The 17606-nt window shown below is 42.2% G+C and overlaps 1 protein-coding gene and 2 long non-coding RNA genes across 4 annotated transcripts in view; 1 reads left to right on the top strand and 2 right to left on the bottom strand.

Annotated features, from left to right (window-relative positions):
* Positions 1–17029, bottom strand: part of LOC138962194 (androglobin-like) — a 248118-nt gene extending 231089 nt beyond the window's left edge. The window contains exon 1 of the mRNA XM_070333927.1: positions 16633–17029. Coding sequence (XP_070190028.1) covers positions 16633–16829 — 197 coding nt within the window. The 5' untranslated portion in view covers positions 16830–17029. The remainder of the gene's footprint in view (positions 1–16632) is intronic.
* On the bottom strand, positions 115–7741 carry LOC138962189 (uncharacterized). Of its 2 annotated transcripts, XR_011454437.1 has the most exons (3): positions 7073–7741; positions 1334–1447; positions 115–941 (listed from the first exon to the last, which is right to left on the bottom strand). It is a non-coding gene; the product is annotated as an uncharacterized lncRNA (long non-coding RNA). The 2 variants fall into 2 exon arrangements; XR_011454436.1 differs by lacking the exon at positions 7073–7741 and having other exon boundaries at positions 1334–2508.
* On the top strand, positions 10451–14501 carry LOC138962188 (uncharacterized). The gene is made up of 2 exons (XR_011454435.1): positions 10451–10748; positions 11318–14501. It is a non-coding gene; the product is annotated as an uncharacterized lncRNA (long non-coding RNA).
* Positions 17030–17606: the final 577 nt, after the last annotated feature.

The raw sequence follows: 17606 nt of genomic DNA, 5'->3' as shown, positions 1-17606 counted from the left end.
ATGTTATTAGAAAAAATAGAACGAAAACAGATTAGATAGAATGAAAAATGTACTGGTGATGTCATTTGGGACATACTGACATGAAAACGTCACCTTTTGGCACAGTCTCATATATTTTCCGTTAATGGCCCTTTACCTGCTGAAATTACCGGGCCACAACTGGCCCGGCAAAATGCCATATTTCTGTCTTTACCATTGCCAGCAAAATGCCAATAAGTTGCAGGAAATATACCAATACCACTGATTCGGATAGAATGACGGCTCTATTCATGTACTCGATCTGCACAGTCTTGTTAGCCCATAGATGGTTGTTAGAAGTCTATAAATATGCTTTGTTTTGTCATTTTTTACTGTGAATGTAATAACAATAACAAAACACAGCACATCAATGGACTTTTCAACCCATGCTGGCGGCAAGACGTGCGCAAATAAAGCAAAGGGCAATGCTGTCAAGCTGTACATTAGCAATATGCATATGCGTAATTATCAAATTCATCAGTAAAATGCAATTGAAATGCTAATCACATTTGTCGTGTAACTTATCTGGCAAGTAAAGGCAGTGGTTTTGACAGAATATCGTCATCAACGCAGTTATAGTGGGCACAACAACAATACAGTAATATATATTAAAAACAAAACAAATGTAAAGCTTCCAAACAGCAACGACTCATTACCGAAACATTACAGAAACGTACGCTTTGTTTTCAGTTGCTCACTGTTTTATTTTATTTGTACAGCGTTCTAAATTTCACACTCGAGACATGATGACCAAAGGCAGGAATGTTTCTTGTTCACTTCCCAGTAAACCTCCGTAGGATTGTCTTGATTCTGTCATTTCTCTGTTCGCATCCGCAACGTTGAGATAACGCTTCTTTTCTTTGTCCTGACGTCGTAGCCTACGGTAAGCCATTGAAACTGTCAAGTCCTCCTGCCGTTCACCTCTTGAAACATGAAAGCAAACGAGTTTTGTTGGTTTTAATTCATTATTCCATATCACACACACACACACACACACACACACACACACACACACACACACACACACACACACACACACACACACAACCAAACAACCAAACAAACGCAAGCATACACGCAGGCATGCAAGCAAACAGCACACGCACGCACGCACGCGCGCGCGCTCACACACACACACGCGCACACACACACGCGCACACACACACACACACACACACACACACACACACACACATACACACACAGAGGCATTCTCACAGAGAGGACGACTTCTTGTAATCTATCATATTTTCTGAACTGACTAAAATGCCAAGCAGAAGTAAGGGGTCAACAGGAATATGTATTTTGATCTAACCTGCGAAGCTTACGTTGTCTCGGACAGCTCTCTTGCGTTTCTCTCAGGAACTGAGACCCAGGCGAGCTGCATCTTATCCAGTTGGGCAGTCAGACACTTGCACAAATCTTTGTCCTGGAGTGAATAGACACATACTCAATGTCAACATTCACAAGATGCAATTTGTTTGGTTACAAGTAAGCTTATGGTAATGCCTATGGTGCTTTTCTTTTGACAGAGACAAAACAAACTCAATCACACAAAGAAAGGAAAAAGGCACACACACACACACACACACACACACACACACACACACACACACACACACACACACACAACCGCGCGCGCGGGCGCACACACACACACACACACACACAACCGCGCGCGCGGGCGCACACACACACACACACACACACACACACACACACACACACACACACACACACACACGCGCGCGTGCGCGCGCAGATTCTTTCTTACAGAGAGGACGACTTCTTAAAGTCTATTATATTTTGCGAACTGACTCAAACGTCCAGCAGAAGAAAGTTGAAAAAAAGACCGACAACGGAGGAAAAGAACAAGAAGATACTAGATCTAACGCCGTTGCGACGACCTGCTCACACAACTGTTTGTGAAACTCACCACGCTTGCTTCTAGCCGGAGGAGATCGGACGCGTACTGAAATCGAAGAAGGTGCTTTGGAAATTCCTTGAAGTTGAATGCAAAACAAATAACCGGACATCTGCAGAACCACCGCGGGCCGGATTTAGTTGACAATGCGTCATCATCACGAGTGACGTCAAGATATTTCGACATTTGTTTGTACATTACGTCACTCCAAGTGAGAAAGTCATACCGCTGTGCTGTCGCAGATCTTCTTGCCAGCAATTATCCAGCATTGGCCCACTGCTGGCGTGCCAGCAAAAACCCACCTATAATTGCCAGCAAATCGCCACCTATGGCCCAATGCTGGCAAACAAGCACTGGGCCACCAATGGCGTGCCAACAGTGGGCCAATTAAGGCATTTTACTGGCCGACAATATTACTGGAATGCCAGAGATGGGCCAGTGATGGCAAGCCATAACTGGGCCTTTGTTGGCAAACCATAATTGGCCCAGTGTTGGTTTTTTTATGGCCAGCTTTACCAAACTTGCCAGCAAAAAGCCAGCAGTGGCCCAGTTCTGGCATGTTTATTGGGTCAGTGATCCCGGGTTCAGTTTCAGTGTTGATCTTTTAGAATCAACTAGGTTGACAGACCGACTGATGTCACGTTTTCATATTGCTTTACGCGACCTGTTCAAATATCGAAATGCGAGCGAAAGCGACTGATTTCCTGAGATCCTTAGGAACTTTCAGGAAGTAACAGCAATGATCCTACAAAGCACAACTACCAATCGTCCTCATTCTTCTCCTGGCCGAAATATCAACCTGTCCAGGAATGTTAGGACTGATTGAAGGGAAGCAACTGCGTAAGCGTTACTGCAGCAAGTTTTTTTCGGGTGGATTTTACCTCCCTTGAACTAAGCGTACTTTCACTCCACACCTCTAAATTCCCTTGTGAGAATTGTTCAAAAAGGTGTCAACAGTAAATAGCCGGGCGTAAGCATAAGTAGCAAATACATCGAAATTTAAAATTAAATAAACAGCAAAGAGAATGAGTACGGGAGGAATTCACCTTATGGTTGAAGCACAATGTGCAAACCCCGTTCGGGAAAGTTGACATCATGAGCTTTCAAACGGTTTACAGCTTTTGCTTACCATTCCTGTTGTGCCAAGATCACCATGAGGGGAAAAAATGAAATCTAACACTAAAATGCTCAGATTAACCACAGAGCTATATATAATAACGGGTTCGTGCGTCATGCGTACACACGGGGGTGTTTGTATACACAGGTTCAAACCCACCCGAATAAGCTACCGACTGAGCTACGTCCCCGCCCCATAAATCTCCAATCAAAGTGGAGTTAGGGGGGTGGGGGGTAATTTGGGTACCATCCTGGATGGTCTGTTATGTTTGCCATGCATTTGAAGCTTTGAGTATTCCCGCCCTGATGTTGTCTTGAAGATGCTGGCAATATGGGTCATTCTCTGGAAATGGTTGCCAGTAGTGGTGTTGTCATTCACAGCTAAATTAAAAGAGAACTGTGTGCTTCTGCTACGTTTACCCAACACCCTTTTGTTTGTCGCTTTTTAGAGAGATACATTTCTCAGGATTGTGCATATTTTTCACACCAATTTCTTGTAGGTGTGAACATTTAGATCGAAAATACATCGTTTTTGGTGCCGCCATTTTGTGACATGAGCCAGGTTGGTCTGAGCATAGATATCCCTTGACGTCTGTATAGATCTATGGTCTGAGCAAGACAACCGATCGCCTTGAGAAAGCAATACATGAAAGCAGTCGAGCTACTTTTTTGAAAGAATACACCTGTCCAAGTCATTTTATCGTTTATCGTGGTTACGCGGTACGCAACGGCTTGTCAGTCAACCGGCGAAATGTCTGTCCCGCTTGTCCTCTGCGATGTCCCCGCCCACTCTAGAATGTGTACTTTATTGCGAAATGCGATCGTACACGGCTTATGTGTGTTATTCACAATTCGACACGAGTTTAGATGCTTTTGAGTATAACTCTGTGCGAAGAATTCCAACGTTTAGTCCGAATTTCATCGAAATCAGGGTTGCTTTACAACGCGGTCAGACGCATGTTACGACCCTCATGTCTTAAAAGACTGTTTTCTCGTGAACTAGGGCACCCAACAGCATCACACTTTATCAGAATCTGCAAAGCCACGAACCGAAATTATGACGTAAATTTTAGATCTCGTTTTTGACACGTTTAGTCGTTTTACGTGGGGTTTTTTGCGTGACGTCTTTCGCGTTTGATCTGTTACGACCATGTTTTTCGGCGTTGCAACACGTTTCAGAACATTTTAATGGTAAGTTTTCAGCAGTAATGAAATTGTATGCTGAATTTCAGGTTTAATAAGTAGTTAAAAACTACATAGAATGGTTGCAGAGTAATTTGTTTCTCTTATGCATCGTATCAAAAGTCATTATCTTATTGTAGTACTGTGTGAAATAGCACTACAGTTGTTGTCTCCCTTCCACTGTTCAGATGTTTTATTCTGTACTTGTTTGAACTAATAGTGTTTTGTGCTACAGTAAATTATTTCCCTTGAACCATGTTTGAATATCAGGTGAGCTCAAGGGGATCCACTTTGAAAAGTTTACTACCTCCTTTTTTGAAGATAAGTACACCAAGCTGTAAATTGATTGCAGAAATCCCATCCTTTTGTATTTGTTAAAAGTTTGCATTAAATTTGATAAGAGCTGATAATTATATTTGAGCTAAAAGGATATTTTGTTCAGTCAAAAATTATTGCAGAAGCACTCAGAATTATTTGGAACTTTGGTGCGGCGTATTGATATGTGAAAATCATCTTGCCGGTACGGTTGCACTACTTTTAACTGGGAAAAGGTGACAGGCAGGGGAAATTTTGGTGTCCCTGAAACATCATTGTTGTATCAATGATTGTGGAGTCCTGCTTGTAGCAGGTATGTAAAACATTTTATTGATGATTAGTTCAAGTGTTTATAATCGTTTGGGTGTGGAAAATGACAGAGTATTCTAGAAACTTATTATTTTTTGAGTGCAGCCATGCAACCATTTTTTGCACCGGTATGCTAAGTTTTGAATAGGCATAGATCTACATGTTTCAAAGCACTTGAATGATTTTGTAAAATACTTAGAATTGTCAGCATAATTTGTATGTTGGACATTCTGTTATTTGTGGAAAACATAGAAATTGGATTTTGATTTAAATCTAAATTCAAAACGAATTAGCACTGAACATGTGTATGACGTCACTACCGGAAGTAGTCGTCCGTGTCGCAGTAAGTTGCTGTAGTTGTTAAATGCTTTCAGTATATGATTGATGCTGTGGACAAGTGAAGAGCATTGCTGGTTCTATACTAGATCTGATAGTGATAGAACAGAAGTTGTTGCATTTTTGACATGAGATGATGTCTTAACACTATTGTGACTAGCACTGCCACGGCGTTAACGTCCTGCCTGCCCAAGCTTGCCACCAAGAAACTTCCCAAAAATCAGTAACTGTAAAGAAATCTGTCTAGCAAGCTTGAATTAAGTCCAATCACCACCAAATTTTGTGTACTAATTCAAAAATGGATGCCCCGTTCAGTCGTGCTATTTATAAGTTTGTCACGCGATTTGTTTTAGCAAAGGGGGGTGAAAGGGGGATAATTTGTGTTTTTTAACGTTTTTTTGTGTGTGTTTTATTTTCCACTGCTTTTTTTAAAAGTTATTTTTTAACAGAAAGTATTATTAATAATGTTATAACCAAACAAGGTGTAAAACCTATGAATTAGCTGAAATATTGTTAACATTGTACACAGAAATAAGGAGACAGTACAAAGAAAAAAACAAGCAAATCACGCATTCACTCACAGCATCCTGACTCAAATGAAACAAAACTGTAACACTCACCAAATGATGTCTAGGTAATCCATATTGAATATAAGTCACATTTTCACAACAAAGTACCAACTGTCCACCTATGAACAATTCCAAAAGGATTTGAAGGCTCCAGCCATCCATTGTTATCAGTGCTGCCACGCCCCCATAGCTCCTGCACGATTCCGAGATACATGTTCGTCTAGCAGTATCACCCCCTACCACGTGTAGTTGCCGACTCGTACTAGCAACAACGGGACTGTTTCTTCCTCAATATCACTGCTATTATCGCTTTCTTGAGGCTAAAACGACACGATGTATCATGATCTACAGGATCCTCAAGATCCAACATCCGGAGAATCTCCTCCCGTGACAAGGCTCGCCTTCGATTCATTTTTTTTGTTCGAAAACACCACGCAAATCTGCATTAATTTGATCAAGCCGGAAGAGAAAACCACGTGTATCAAGGGAAACAACTCAATTTACTGCAAGCTTCAAAAACCGGGAAGCAATCACGAGTCGTGTACCTTGTATGTCTAATACTAAAATAGTCGCTTCCCGTCCGTGGGCGTTGCAGCGTTATTACTAATATAGTCGCATCCCGTCACGAAAGTGTTAAGAGAAAATAATCTTTCCTTGAAAAAGGGTAGAATTCTTTTAGTGAGTTTTAATGATCTCATTGTTGTGAATTATGGCAGGGTTCGACACTAACTTATTTGGCCTGGGGCCACACTGGCCCCGGAGATGGAAATTGCTGGGGCGGAAAAAAAAAATCTGGGGCCCACTCTCAGTATTCACGTGCGGCAATGCATTGTCTGTTTTTCTTCATCGTACTGAAGCCAGGGAAATTCTTTCAACCATTTGACATTGAAATTACGACAGCGCTTCGCGCTTATGGCTGCATCGGTCTCCTTTTTTCGTTTCTCTCCACCCTGTCAGGGATGTTCCTTGGATTTTGTCCTTATAGGACAAATGTCCTAGCCTTGCTGAAAGTATAGGACATTTGTCCTGAACTGTAAAAAACAATCGGTCATTTCACTTGGAAAGAAATAAGCCGTCCACATCCTCCTTTGGTACACACACACTGTGACACACACCAGAGAGAGAAATATATTGTAATTGTATTCCAAACTTGCCTTCTTCTAGTTCTTGTGTGTGTGTGTGTGTGTGTGTGTGTGTGTGTGTGTGTGTGTGTGTGTGTGTGTGTGAGTGTGTGTTTAACAGAAAGCAAAAGATCTCAGGTAAAGAAGAAGTCAAGGTCAAAAATGAACATTTTCTGCTGCACCTGATCGCGGTCTTGTTGTAACCCTGGAACAATATGGGCTGTCTGATGGTCATTAGTCTTGCTATGATCCGCGAGACTGCTTGTTCTGAAATTCGAGCAGCCACGTGTGAAGCTGTTGTTTCGGTTTGCTGAAATGCACACTGTGCAAAACATCAGTTTTCTCTCGCCATCGAAATTTAGCCATGGATAAAGTTTAAGCCATGAAGGCACAAACGTCCGTGGTGGTGTCGTCGCCGTTTTCGTACTCACAGTCACAGTGGGTCCGGTCACAGTCACACTTGACGACTGATCATGATCTGACTGTCGAAAACACAGCTTGGGTTGGTCCTTGTCCGGTTTCAATTTCTTCGCAGGCGGCATGATCGCATTCGCAGTTTCTAGAATCTATACAACCGGAAGTTGAACTTTCGGAAATTCTTAAACTGCGCGGTCTTCAAACGGCGAAGTTACTAAACCAAACAACAGAAGACGTTGCCGATTCGGAGATTAGGAGACGTATCATCTGATGCCTGATCTAAATAAACGGATCAATGTTGCCATGTCCGACGTGGCAATAAAACGATCGGTCAGTGTCCGTCTCTGACATAAACTTATCGGACATTTGTCCGCCAGAGACACAAGGTACCGGTCATTAGACCAAGGTATCCGGCCCAGGGCCGAGGGCCGACCCCTGGGAACATCACTGCCCTGTTCTTCATCTTCATTTCCATGTTTGTTTTACACCAGGGATGTGTCGCCACATTTTGCGTTTGGCATTTGAAGGCGTTACTTATCTGTCACGCAAAAGAGCGCAATCTGGGAGTTATTTCCCTTGCGGCATTGTCCTTCGACGATTTCAATGTTTTTTTTTCTTGACTGCGGCATTGATCGTAATGCAAATTTCAGTGACGACTTTGACTGGCGATTTTTAGTGATTGGCTCTGGCATTAGAATTTTCGGTTTGTCATTGTTGGAATTTATCCTGGGGCGGAGTGGGCCCCAAGCTTCGGCAATGTTTGGGGCGGAACACAAAACTCTGGGGCGTTCCGCCCCCCGCCCCCGCTAGTGTCGAACCCTGTATGGTGAATCTAGACCTCACATTTTCTTGAAGAAAATGGTAATCGCGCGTAAGGACTAGACTGTAATTATGCACATGTAGTATTTCTAGTATTCAAGATACTCAAGGCTGCATTATGGCAGGGAGACTTGTGATTTTAGAAAGAAACCTGCTCACAAAAACATTGTTCACAGTATTGTACGTTGCTATGGATACGAGATTGTCCCGCCACTGCTCTTCAGTTGTATTCAGTACTGTTAATGACGTAAAAGTACGTTAGTATTTAGTATGAGAGTATGATTTTGAGAAGAAGCCGTTAGTTTTACATTTTAATCTTTATAAGGAAACAGGAAACATGATTGATTGAAAGGGTCATGTATTGAGGATAGAATAACTTTTGTTGGTTGGAATTGAAGTTGAAGTTAGGATTTTAGGTTATAACATTTAAGGTTTTATAAAGTTTTGCAAGTAGAATAGTACTTGAAGAAGTAATTCACAGTGTGTTTTGATGTTGGAAACATATTTTTTGTCATGAAACCGTACACACCCGCACACACATATCAACACACATGCATACACAAACCACATACATGAAACATCAAGAAGTGTATTGTTTTGTTTGTTTAGACCAGCAAACATTGAGGTAACACATAGATAATGGTGTTGTGATATTTGTGTGTTACAGGATTCAGTTCTGGTCAGAGTTGTAGTCAGAGTTTTCTTTTAGAGTTTTTTAGGGTTGGAATATAGAATCAGAGTTTTTGGATTGAAATTAGAGTTCTACTTTATTGTTTACATCGAGAAAATAAAACAAAGAAAAGAAACAACAGACTTGTAGTTTGCCACTTGCGGATGAAAGGCGCACACATGATCCCACCCTTCAATGTAGCAATGAACTCACCCGAGTTGGTTACATTATGATATGTCGATATGTCTCACGCTTTCCTTATTTGCCAAGTGCTACTAAATCAAACGTGTGCAAGATTGTATGTTACACGCTTTGGAGCATGTGCAAGAACGGATTCGAACTCGAAATCATCCCTCCAAAAGCCCCAAAATGCACACACGACTTTTATTTCTCCTGCTGTTATCGTTTCTTCTCTTTACAAATTCTTCAACGCTGAGAATATTGAAAACGGCACCCCAGACGACAGTACTGTTTCCATACGCGAATTTAGCTGCCTTTGGAAAGTGGCTCGCTCACGAGGCCTGTTAGCCTGAATCTAGAAGGACAGAGTTCTGAACATAGATGACAAAGATCCCGGAATGGACAAACATTTCGCGGATGCAGACACAGAAAGACGTCATGAAGAATGCGATGCTTCAAAAGATACAGACTGTGACGATGACTGTGACGTCATTCACATACACCGAGACGTCATTCACAGTTGCTCGGTCACTTCCGTCAAAAAGTAGATCTCTCCACAATGGCTGCTCCTGTGTTTAGGTTTGTCAAGCTTGAGTACACAAAACGTGTTTGTTCTCTCCTCTGTTGAAGCTGTGAGACATAAATGCTATTCCGACTTGGTCGTGTGACAGAGTTTTCTTCCACACTCGATTAGCTGATGTCTAACTCAGCCTGACGGCTTCGTTAGACAATCAACGTAATCTCGATTAGCTGATGTCTAACTCACCCTGACGGCTTCATTGGACAATCAACGTAATCTCGTGTGGAAGAAAACGTCCGTCACAGGACCAAGTCGGAATAGCAGGTAATGTGTGTATGTGTGTGTGTCATTTTGCATGATTATCAGCAGGTGCCTGTTTGAGGGTTTGTTCGTTGCATGCGTGTACGTGTGAGTGTGTGTGTTTGTGTGTATGTGTGCCCCAGTTTCACACTTGAACAAGTGACTCTGTGTGTGTGTCTGTGTGTGTCTGTGTGTGTCTGTGTGTTTGGACACATGTCGCGTTATTGATGCGTATCTTTTTCTCAGTTGCTTGCTCATACTCGCTCACTTTGTTTTTCAGTTCCACTCCAACCATATTCCGCATAAACTAAACAACCCCCCTGAAAATCTTTACTTTCATCCCCATTTTAAAATACTGTAACAACATACTTTCAGAACTATAAAACGATCAAACGTGTTCTTTGTGTGCAAGTCTGCCCGGTGTTTTGTCCCCCCCCCCCCCCCCCCCCCCCCCCCCCCATATAGCATATTAACTCTAACTCTAAGACAGGCAAATTGGTCCTAAAAGACGCTATAACTTAGTCAGTCACTTTGAAAAAGTCATAGTAAAGGTAACTTTAACCACTTGACTGCCTTATGACGGGTATACCAGTCATGCGCTTGTGCAGCCGCAGCGCCTTAGGACGGGTAAACCCGTCTTCTCCGTTCCGGGATTTTCCAGAAATGCTACGTCACTGCTGACACACAAATAGCAGCCAATGGCTTGGTAGGATACCTCATTCTCATGAATAAACATAAATGGTGACGCGGTTTTGCGTTTGAAGGCTATTTTCGGCCTTGTCGACAGGGTATGGGAGAGAAATCTCGACTCGTCAAAATGGCTAACGGTGACTGTCGACCGGGCCCTAGTAGGGAAAAACAAAGCCGGACTGACGCTACAGGCGGTGCAAATGATTATGGATACTGACAGGGGAAGGGGGAGATCTTCTTTCGGACAATTCGTTGGAAACAGGTAGATGACAGTGATTATAATCCTTTCTTGGAGCGAGCAAAACAGCCACCTGTGTTTGATCCACAGGCACCGGAAGATGCGCCGGACTGATTTTTCAAAAGTTCATATTTAAACATCATTATAAGCCAAACTAATTATCATTTCCATGATTAGACACTAAAAACAGATTCTTGGTTCAATTTCCTTTAAAAACAACATAGGTTTTACTTACCTACCTACTGCCAGTTTGGAGCTAGATTTTTTTGTGAATTATTACACCCCAAACTCCAATATTCCCTGGCAGTCAGGAATGCACATACCCAAGTTTTGATTGGCAGCGAAAGGGTTAAAACAAATATTAGGGTAGGTATTTTTTTACTTCTCTTCTACAAGGATTACAATGTGTTGTAATTTCCTCACTCAAGTATAGTTGGTGTGTTGTAAAAGCGTATGGTGTGTATGCAAGTTTGTGTGTCTGTATGATTTTTAGCAAGTTTACAGGCGTCAGGAAATAAACTTGAGACTTTTCTCAAATCAGTGATAGTTGTTTGATGATCTAAGTTCATGTTATTTTTTGTTTTGTCATGCAGAGGCTGTTCCGTGAAGCTGTACGGGTGCCACAGGTCAAGACCTTGAAGACGGCCGTTCAAGACTGGTTTTTGGAAGCCTGTGATAAAAGAAAGAGACAACAGGCCATGGAAGAGCCTTCATGATTTGGTTTGCAGTAATTGAACTTTGTAATCTCTGTAGGCTTATTTACAATGCTAGTTGCAAAAATTTGATGAATGCAAGATTTGACTCGCCTGAGAAATTGCTAGTGAGTAATTGTATTTCACAGTTCAGGTCTGTGTGGCTGATGGGTAATGTACAGAAGAGTCTGGGTTTTTGTTGGACATTATTTAAGCTAAGCTTTAAACTTCACACTCTTCTACAGATGATGTTCAGACATGATGTACCCTTTTAGGTTGTGTCAGAACGACAGAAGACTAAACTGGAAGTGCTCAACTACCATTACTATCAGTGGAGACGCATGGATGCATTTGAACTTTTCTTGTGGGTATCCCGTACTAAAAATATAGAATACATGATTCTGGGAAAGTTGTTCAAGGGCACTTACACACTATATTCGATTTTTAATACACGACTCAAACCTTCAGAATAATTCAAAATGAATAAAATACAAGTATAAAGAGTTCAGAAAAGAAGAAAACAAAAAGTGAACAAATAGAGAGAAAAGGTTTCAACAATTCCTTGCCATTTATGGGAGTCGAACCCAAGACCGCCAGGACGGCTAGTGTACTACCACTGAGCCAACCAAGCACACAATTCCCACGCATGAACATAGGCAGTTGAACTGCAAACATTCATTACACTTGACTTGGGTTCTTGAGAGTGTGTCGACTCGTCGGTGTCAGACTTTCTCCGTTTGTATTTGGGTTTTGTAAGTTTTCTTAATCTCACAATTATTTGTGGTTGCGGCGATACCCATAGGGCATTTGAGGACTGGGTGGCCGAGTGGTAACGCACTTGCGCTCGGAAGCGAAAGGTTGCGAGTTCAACCCTGGGTCAGTGGTGGGTTCAAGTGTTAGTCTTTCTGATGAGACGAAAAACCGAGGTCCCTTCGTGTACACTACATTGGGGTGTGCACGTTAAAGATCCCACGATTGACAAAAGGGTCTTTCCTGGCAAAATTGTAAAGGCATAGATAAAAATGTCCACCAAAATACCCGTGTGACTTGGAATAATAAGCCGTGAAAAGTAGGATATGCACCGAAATGGCTGCGATCTGCTGGCCGATGTGAATTCGTGATGTATTGTGTAAAAAAAATTCCATCTCACACGGCATAAATAAATCCCTGCGCCTTGAATATGTGTGCGATGTAAATTGCATAAAATAAAAATATAAAAATAAATCCCTGCGCTTAGAACTGTACCCACGGAATACGCGCAATATAAACCTCTGATTGATTGATTGATTGATTTGACAAAGGCTGATGTTACTAAAAAATAGAATTGGTAATTCTGGGAAATAGTCCGCTGGAAGTACTCAATAATCATGCAACCTTTTGATTATTTTGATTCATTAAATAATCCAAAACGTTTGGAATGAAGAAAATACAAGAATTACAAATTACGAATTTGTTTGTTTAAAGTAATGGAAAAAAAATGCAGCGGAAGAGGGTCAAACCCGTGAACAACTATGTAAGAAAAAGCGATCAGGCGCTTTACCAGCTGAGCTAATTTATCTCACGGTTGATTTTAACTTCAAATATTACACTACAGTTCTTGAGCGTGGGTATCAGTATTGACTCAACTCAAGTGTCCAAATCTCCGTTCACATTAGTGTACTGTACATTTTCTTTATCTCACTATTTGAGTTAAGTTATTAACTGACCCTATTCTCTTGTTCACTTTGTTTAAGAATAAAAAGCAGTATCAAGTAGCGTTAACTTCAAGTGTGACCGACATTATGTTGCTGTCTGGCTCCAAAATGCATTGACCAATCGCCGAAAGGCGCTGACGCCATTGCATGAACGGAAGCTAGCGATTAAAAATGGGCGTCGACAGAGCCAATGAAGGGGGGTAACAACTTGCAGTTCTCATTCACTTGTGGTTGTGTTCAGTTGTAGTAAATGTTTACTGAGCCTGAATTTGCTGTGCATGTAAAACACGCCTGTGTTGCACAACATTGGAAAATTTGCCTTTGACAAGTGATTTTCATCAGTGCACTTATATTAGATTTTTTCATGTGTACAATTTTTGTGCTATTTGATGGTTTAAAAAAAAGTAAGCTTATGCTGCAACAAAAATTAATAGTAACAAGAGGCGAAGTCATCAAGGCTCACGTAAGAAATCAACAAACAGTAACACAAACTCAATCACTCCGTCACACACACACACACACACACACACACACACACACACACACACACACACACACACACACACACACACACACACACACACACACACACACACACAGAAAGAGCATAGGTGAAACTGCAAGAAAGCGAGACACTAGATCTAGATCTGTCTGTCTGCATGTAGCCTACTTACAAGGACACGACTGCCAACTAGTCTCGGCGCGCTCAAAATAATAATGACCGAGACTGTCAGTACTTCCTTCGCGTGACGTCTAACCCTCTTACGTCATAATGTGACGTCAATGTAATGTGACGTCTTCAAATGTTAGAGTTTCTACCACAGACATACACACGCACAGACGCACGCACGCACGCACGCACGCACGCACAGACAGACAAAGTTACGATCGCATAGGCTACACTTACGTGAGCCAAAAAACCATTCCGGTCAAAAATCCAAACTGATGTTAAGTGTTTATCTGCTTCACATCAAACATTTTTGTTTAAGTACAGCAGGGGTTATGTTTCTGATATATTTATTACACATGAGCAAAAGCTTTTTTTCACATTGGCCTTCTACGGGTGCAATTCAGTCTGCACTGCATGTGCTGGACTGCTTTTTATCAGTTTTGTTCTAGTTATCCTTTCTTTTGGTCATCTTGAAGCCTATTTGATAATGTTGAAAACTGAAGCTTCATTTTTTGTATTGGGTATTTTCCAGGTTGACTGAGTTGCTTGTTCATGCTTAAATATGTGCCTAAGGTTCACAGCCATATGTCAGGGAAAAATGTCCTTTTTTATACAGTATATTTTTTTTCAATTATTGGAAAGTTCGTTAGGGTTAAAATTATTTTTGATCAAATGAACACTTGACCTTTGTTTTCATTAATAAAATGTTGTGGACTGCAAATTATTTTGTTTGTTTAAGTAAGAGACTGTGCTCTTCGAATGCATTACAATTATTGTGGGATGTGCGTAAAGTGATCGTGTCGTCTGCGTGAGAGTGTGTAATTTGTAAAGCAATATTGTGGCCTGCGTGAGATTTCGTAAAGTGGAGGTGTCGACTGCGTGAGATTGCGTAAAGTAGTTGTGAGCATGCGTAAAGTAGTCGTGTCAACTTCGTGGGAGTGCGTAAAACAATTGTGACATCTGCGTGGTAAGTGCGTAAAGCAATTGTAACATCTGTGTGGAGAGTGCGTAAAGTAGTTGTGTCACCTGCGTGAGTGCGTAAAGCAATCGTGACGTCTGCGTGAGAGCGCATACTTAGTCTTCATGTTGCATAAGTGTGCGCTGGGGGCGCGTATGGTCTTCGTTATCTGAGGGAAAACGAATTCGTCACGCACTGATTTCGATTTGCAAAAACGCGCGCGTATCGAGTGCGTCTTTCGCAGTTGGAACGCATTATTTGGCGACTGCGAGACGCATTCGCTGCGCATAATTTTGCTGGCTGGGAGAGGCTGTTCTTTTATATTTGACATAATTTTAATGCCTTATTAAAACTAAAAAATAGAGTCTCATGTCACGCTTGTGGCAACCTTGTCGAGAGAACGACCCACATGGGAATGGGAGTAAGAAGGATATTGATCACTTAACCCATGTCAAACCGAGCATTATCCATCTCGGAAAGTCACAAGTGGGTGTCATGACTGAGCTCAGGTCAGTCGAGGAGCTCGATTACGTAAGAGCACGTGTGCCCAGCCTAGACGGGGGGAGGGGGTGCTTGGTACTGTATCTTCGAAGTTTTAACGGCCGGGGTGTCTAACACAGGCACCAGACACTGGTTTAAATATTTTTTTTAAACAGCTTTCTCCAAGTAATGATAAAAAAAGGTACCCTTAAAACAACCCAACCAGTGTATGGTGTGGTACGTTTTCTTGTTGTCAGAAATACACTAGAAATATCGAAAATGTTCCTCTTCCGACATTTATGTGCCGAGTTCAATATCGGGTGCCTTTGCCTTTGATGTCTCTGCAGATAAAAGTTACAGGCGAGGTGAGCGATTCCTATTTCTTCTTGTTCGTTCCGGGTCATTGACCACTAAGCTATCTATCCCAGAGAAGGAGCCTGATGTATCATTACGTATTCATGACCAGAATCGCCAGTAGGGGCTGGTTATACGCTCATGAAGGAATTGGTTTGATATGCGACGCATGCAGCTTCTTATCATTCTATCTCCACAACAGCGACATCCCATTCTTGCGACCATTTAAAAAAAAACCACTCGACTACCACAAGAAACAATTCTCTGACCATTCGATCCGGAATGTCGAGTGTTTGAATCCCGACCGCGTCTGGTGGGTTAAGGGTGGAGATTTGTCCAATCTCCCAGGTCAAGTTATGTGCGGACCTGCTAGTGCCTTATCCGGGCCTTCGTGTGCACACGCAAGCACAAGACCAAGTGCACAAGAAAAATATTCTGTAAACTACATGTATGTCAGAGTTCAGTGGGTTGTAGAAACACGAACATACCAATCATGCATCCCCAGAAATCGGCGTATGGCTCCCTAAATCGAGGAGTAAAAAGTGTCATACACATTAACACCCACTCCTGTAAGAAAACACTAGTGTACGCGGGAGTTTCAGCCAATGAACGTAGAAGAAGAAAAAGACCATTCTATTAACACGACATCAGCCATTCTCTTAATCCATAAATACGACATCGGCAGCTATCCGATCATTCCAAAATCGCGACATCAGCTATCCATGATCGAATCATCCAACAAACGCGACACCAGCCATCTATATCCCTTTCAGTTGTGACATCCATCGCAGTCTTGGCTCTGTCCAGTTCCAGGGCACCTTTCATCATCTTTCATCCCATTTCCGCGACATTCACATCAACGACATCTGAACGACATTTCACGTTTATGACGTACGTGTTCTACAGTAAATCCAACAACAAATCAGCTGAGTGTTACCGGTCGTTCGTTCTTCACGCAAGCTCAAGCAGTTTAACGAGAAATTAGTTACGTACGACGACCCCCCGGCATCTATTGCCGTACTGTCTCCGCAAAATCTTAAATTAGTGTACATGTACTCACCCGAAATGGGACACTGAGGCAGCAGACGATCTCCGACGGCTGCCATGATAGGAGTCCAACACCTTGAGAACACTCCCCCTTCTCGGTCCGGCACCGTGGGCTCCTGGGGTTCCGTGGCTCCCGCCCTGGGCATGGGGCACGTGCTTGGAGCCTCCACGTGCACGATGCGGAGAGGAGCCGCTACCACCGTCAGCCATTGTATTGTTGAACCCCAAAACTGTATGGTGGGCGCACTTGGTCACAGAAGGTACGTTTCCATCGTGGCAATGGTCTGCAGACAATGTCAAAACTGAGCGTAAGAAAGCTGTGACTGTGACAAGGGTAGGTTTTCGAGTGAAGTTTGGTGATGTATGAGGTTCAGCGAAGTTCAGTCACAGATGTGTTGCCATCATAAACTGAGAAGAATGCGTTTCAATTCTGTAACAAAAACAAAAACACATCATGAGGGGTTTTTTTTCTCCCGAAATGCAGCTTCAGAATGTAATCGTTTCCTTGGATCTTTTTCCTGAGCTTGTTCAATAGTGTCTCTCAATAGACTTGTAAAAATAAAGAACTGCACACACATAAATATACTGTCTTGACATAAAACACACAACATGAAGGCTGAATAGCGGCGGACAGAGACCCCTCTCTCACTCGTCCATTCCCTCACAGAGATGACTTTACAAAAGACACAAAACACCCAATCAAATCTGCAAATCCGGGGATTATAAGGCATCCGCAGTCCTAGTGTGAGCAAAACACCCAGAACCTTAACACACACTCACTTTTTTCTGGCCACTTACTGCCTGCAAAAAATCAAAATCATGCAGAAAGTATGCATTGACTTTGCAAAGAACAGACACAAACTTAATCCCTTCTTCTGTCCGCAGACAAAAATCAGAAATTCACTGCGGTTTAGCAGAATTTTAGATGTCTCTTTTGTAGGCTACGTACATCAAGCCAAAAGAAATGCAAAGCACATTCACCTTATC

This window comes from Littorina saxatilis, linkage group LG3 (assembly GCF_037325665.1).
Source record: "Littorina saxatilis isolate snail1 linkage group LG3, US_GU_Lsax_2.0, whole genome shotgun sequence".
Taxonomy (NCBI): domain Eukaryota; kingdom Metazoa; phylum Mollusca; class Gastropoda; order Littorinimorpha; family Littorinidae; genus Littorina; species Littorina saxatilis.
Note: the sequence above shows the minus strand (reverse complement) of the source record. Positions and strands in the feature narration are given on the sequence as shown.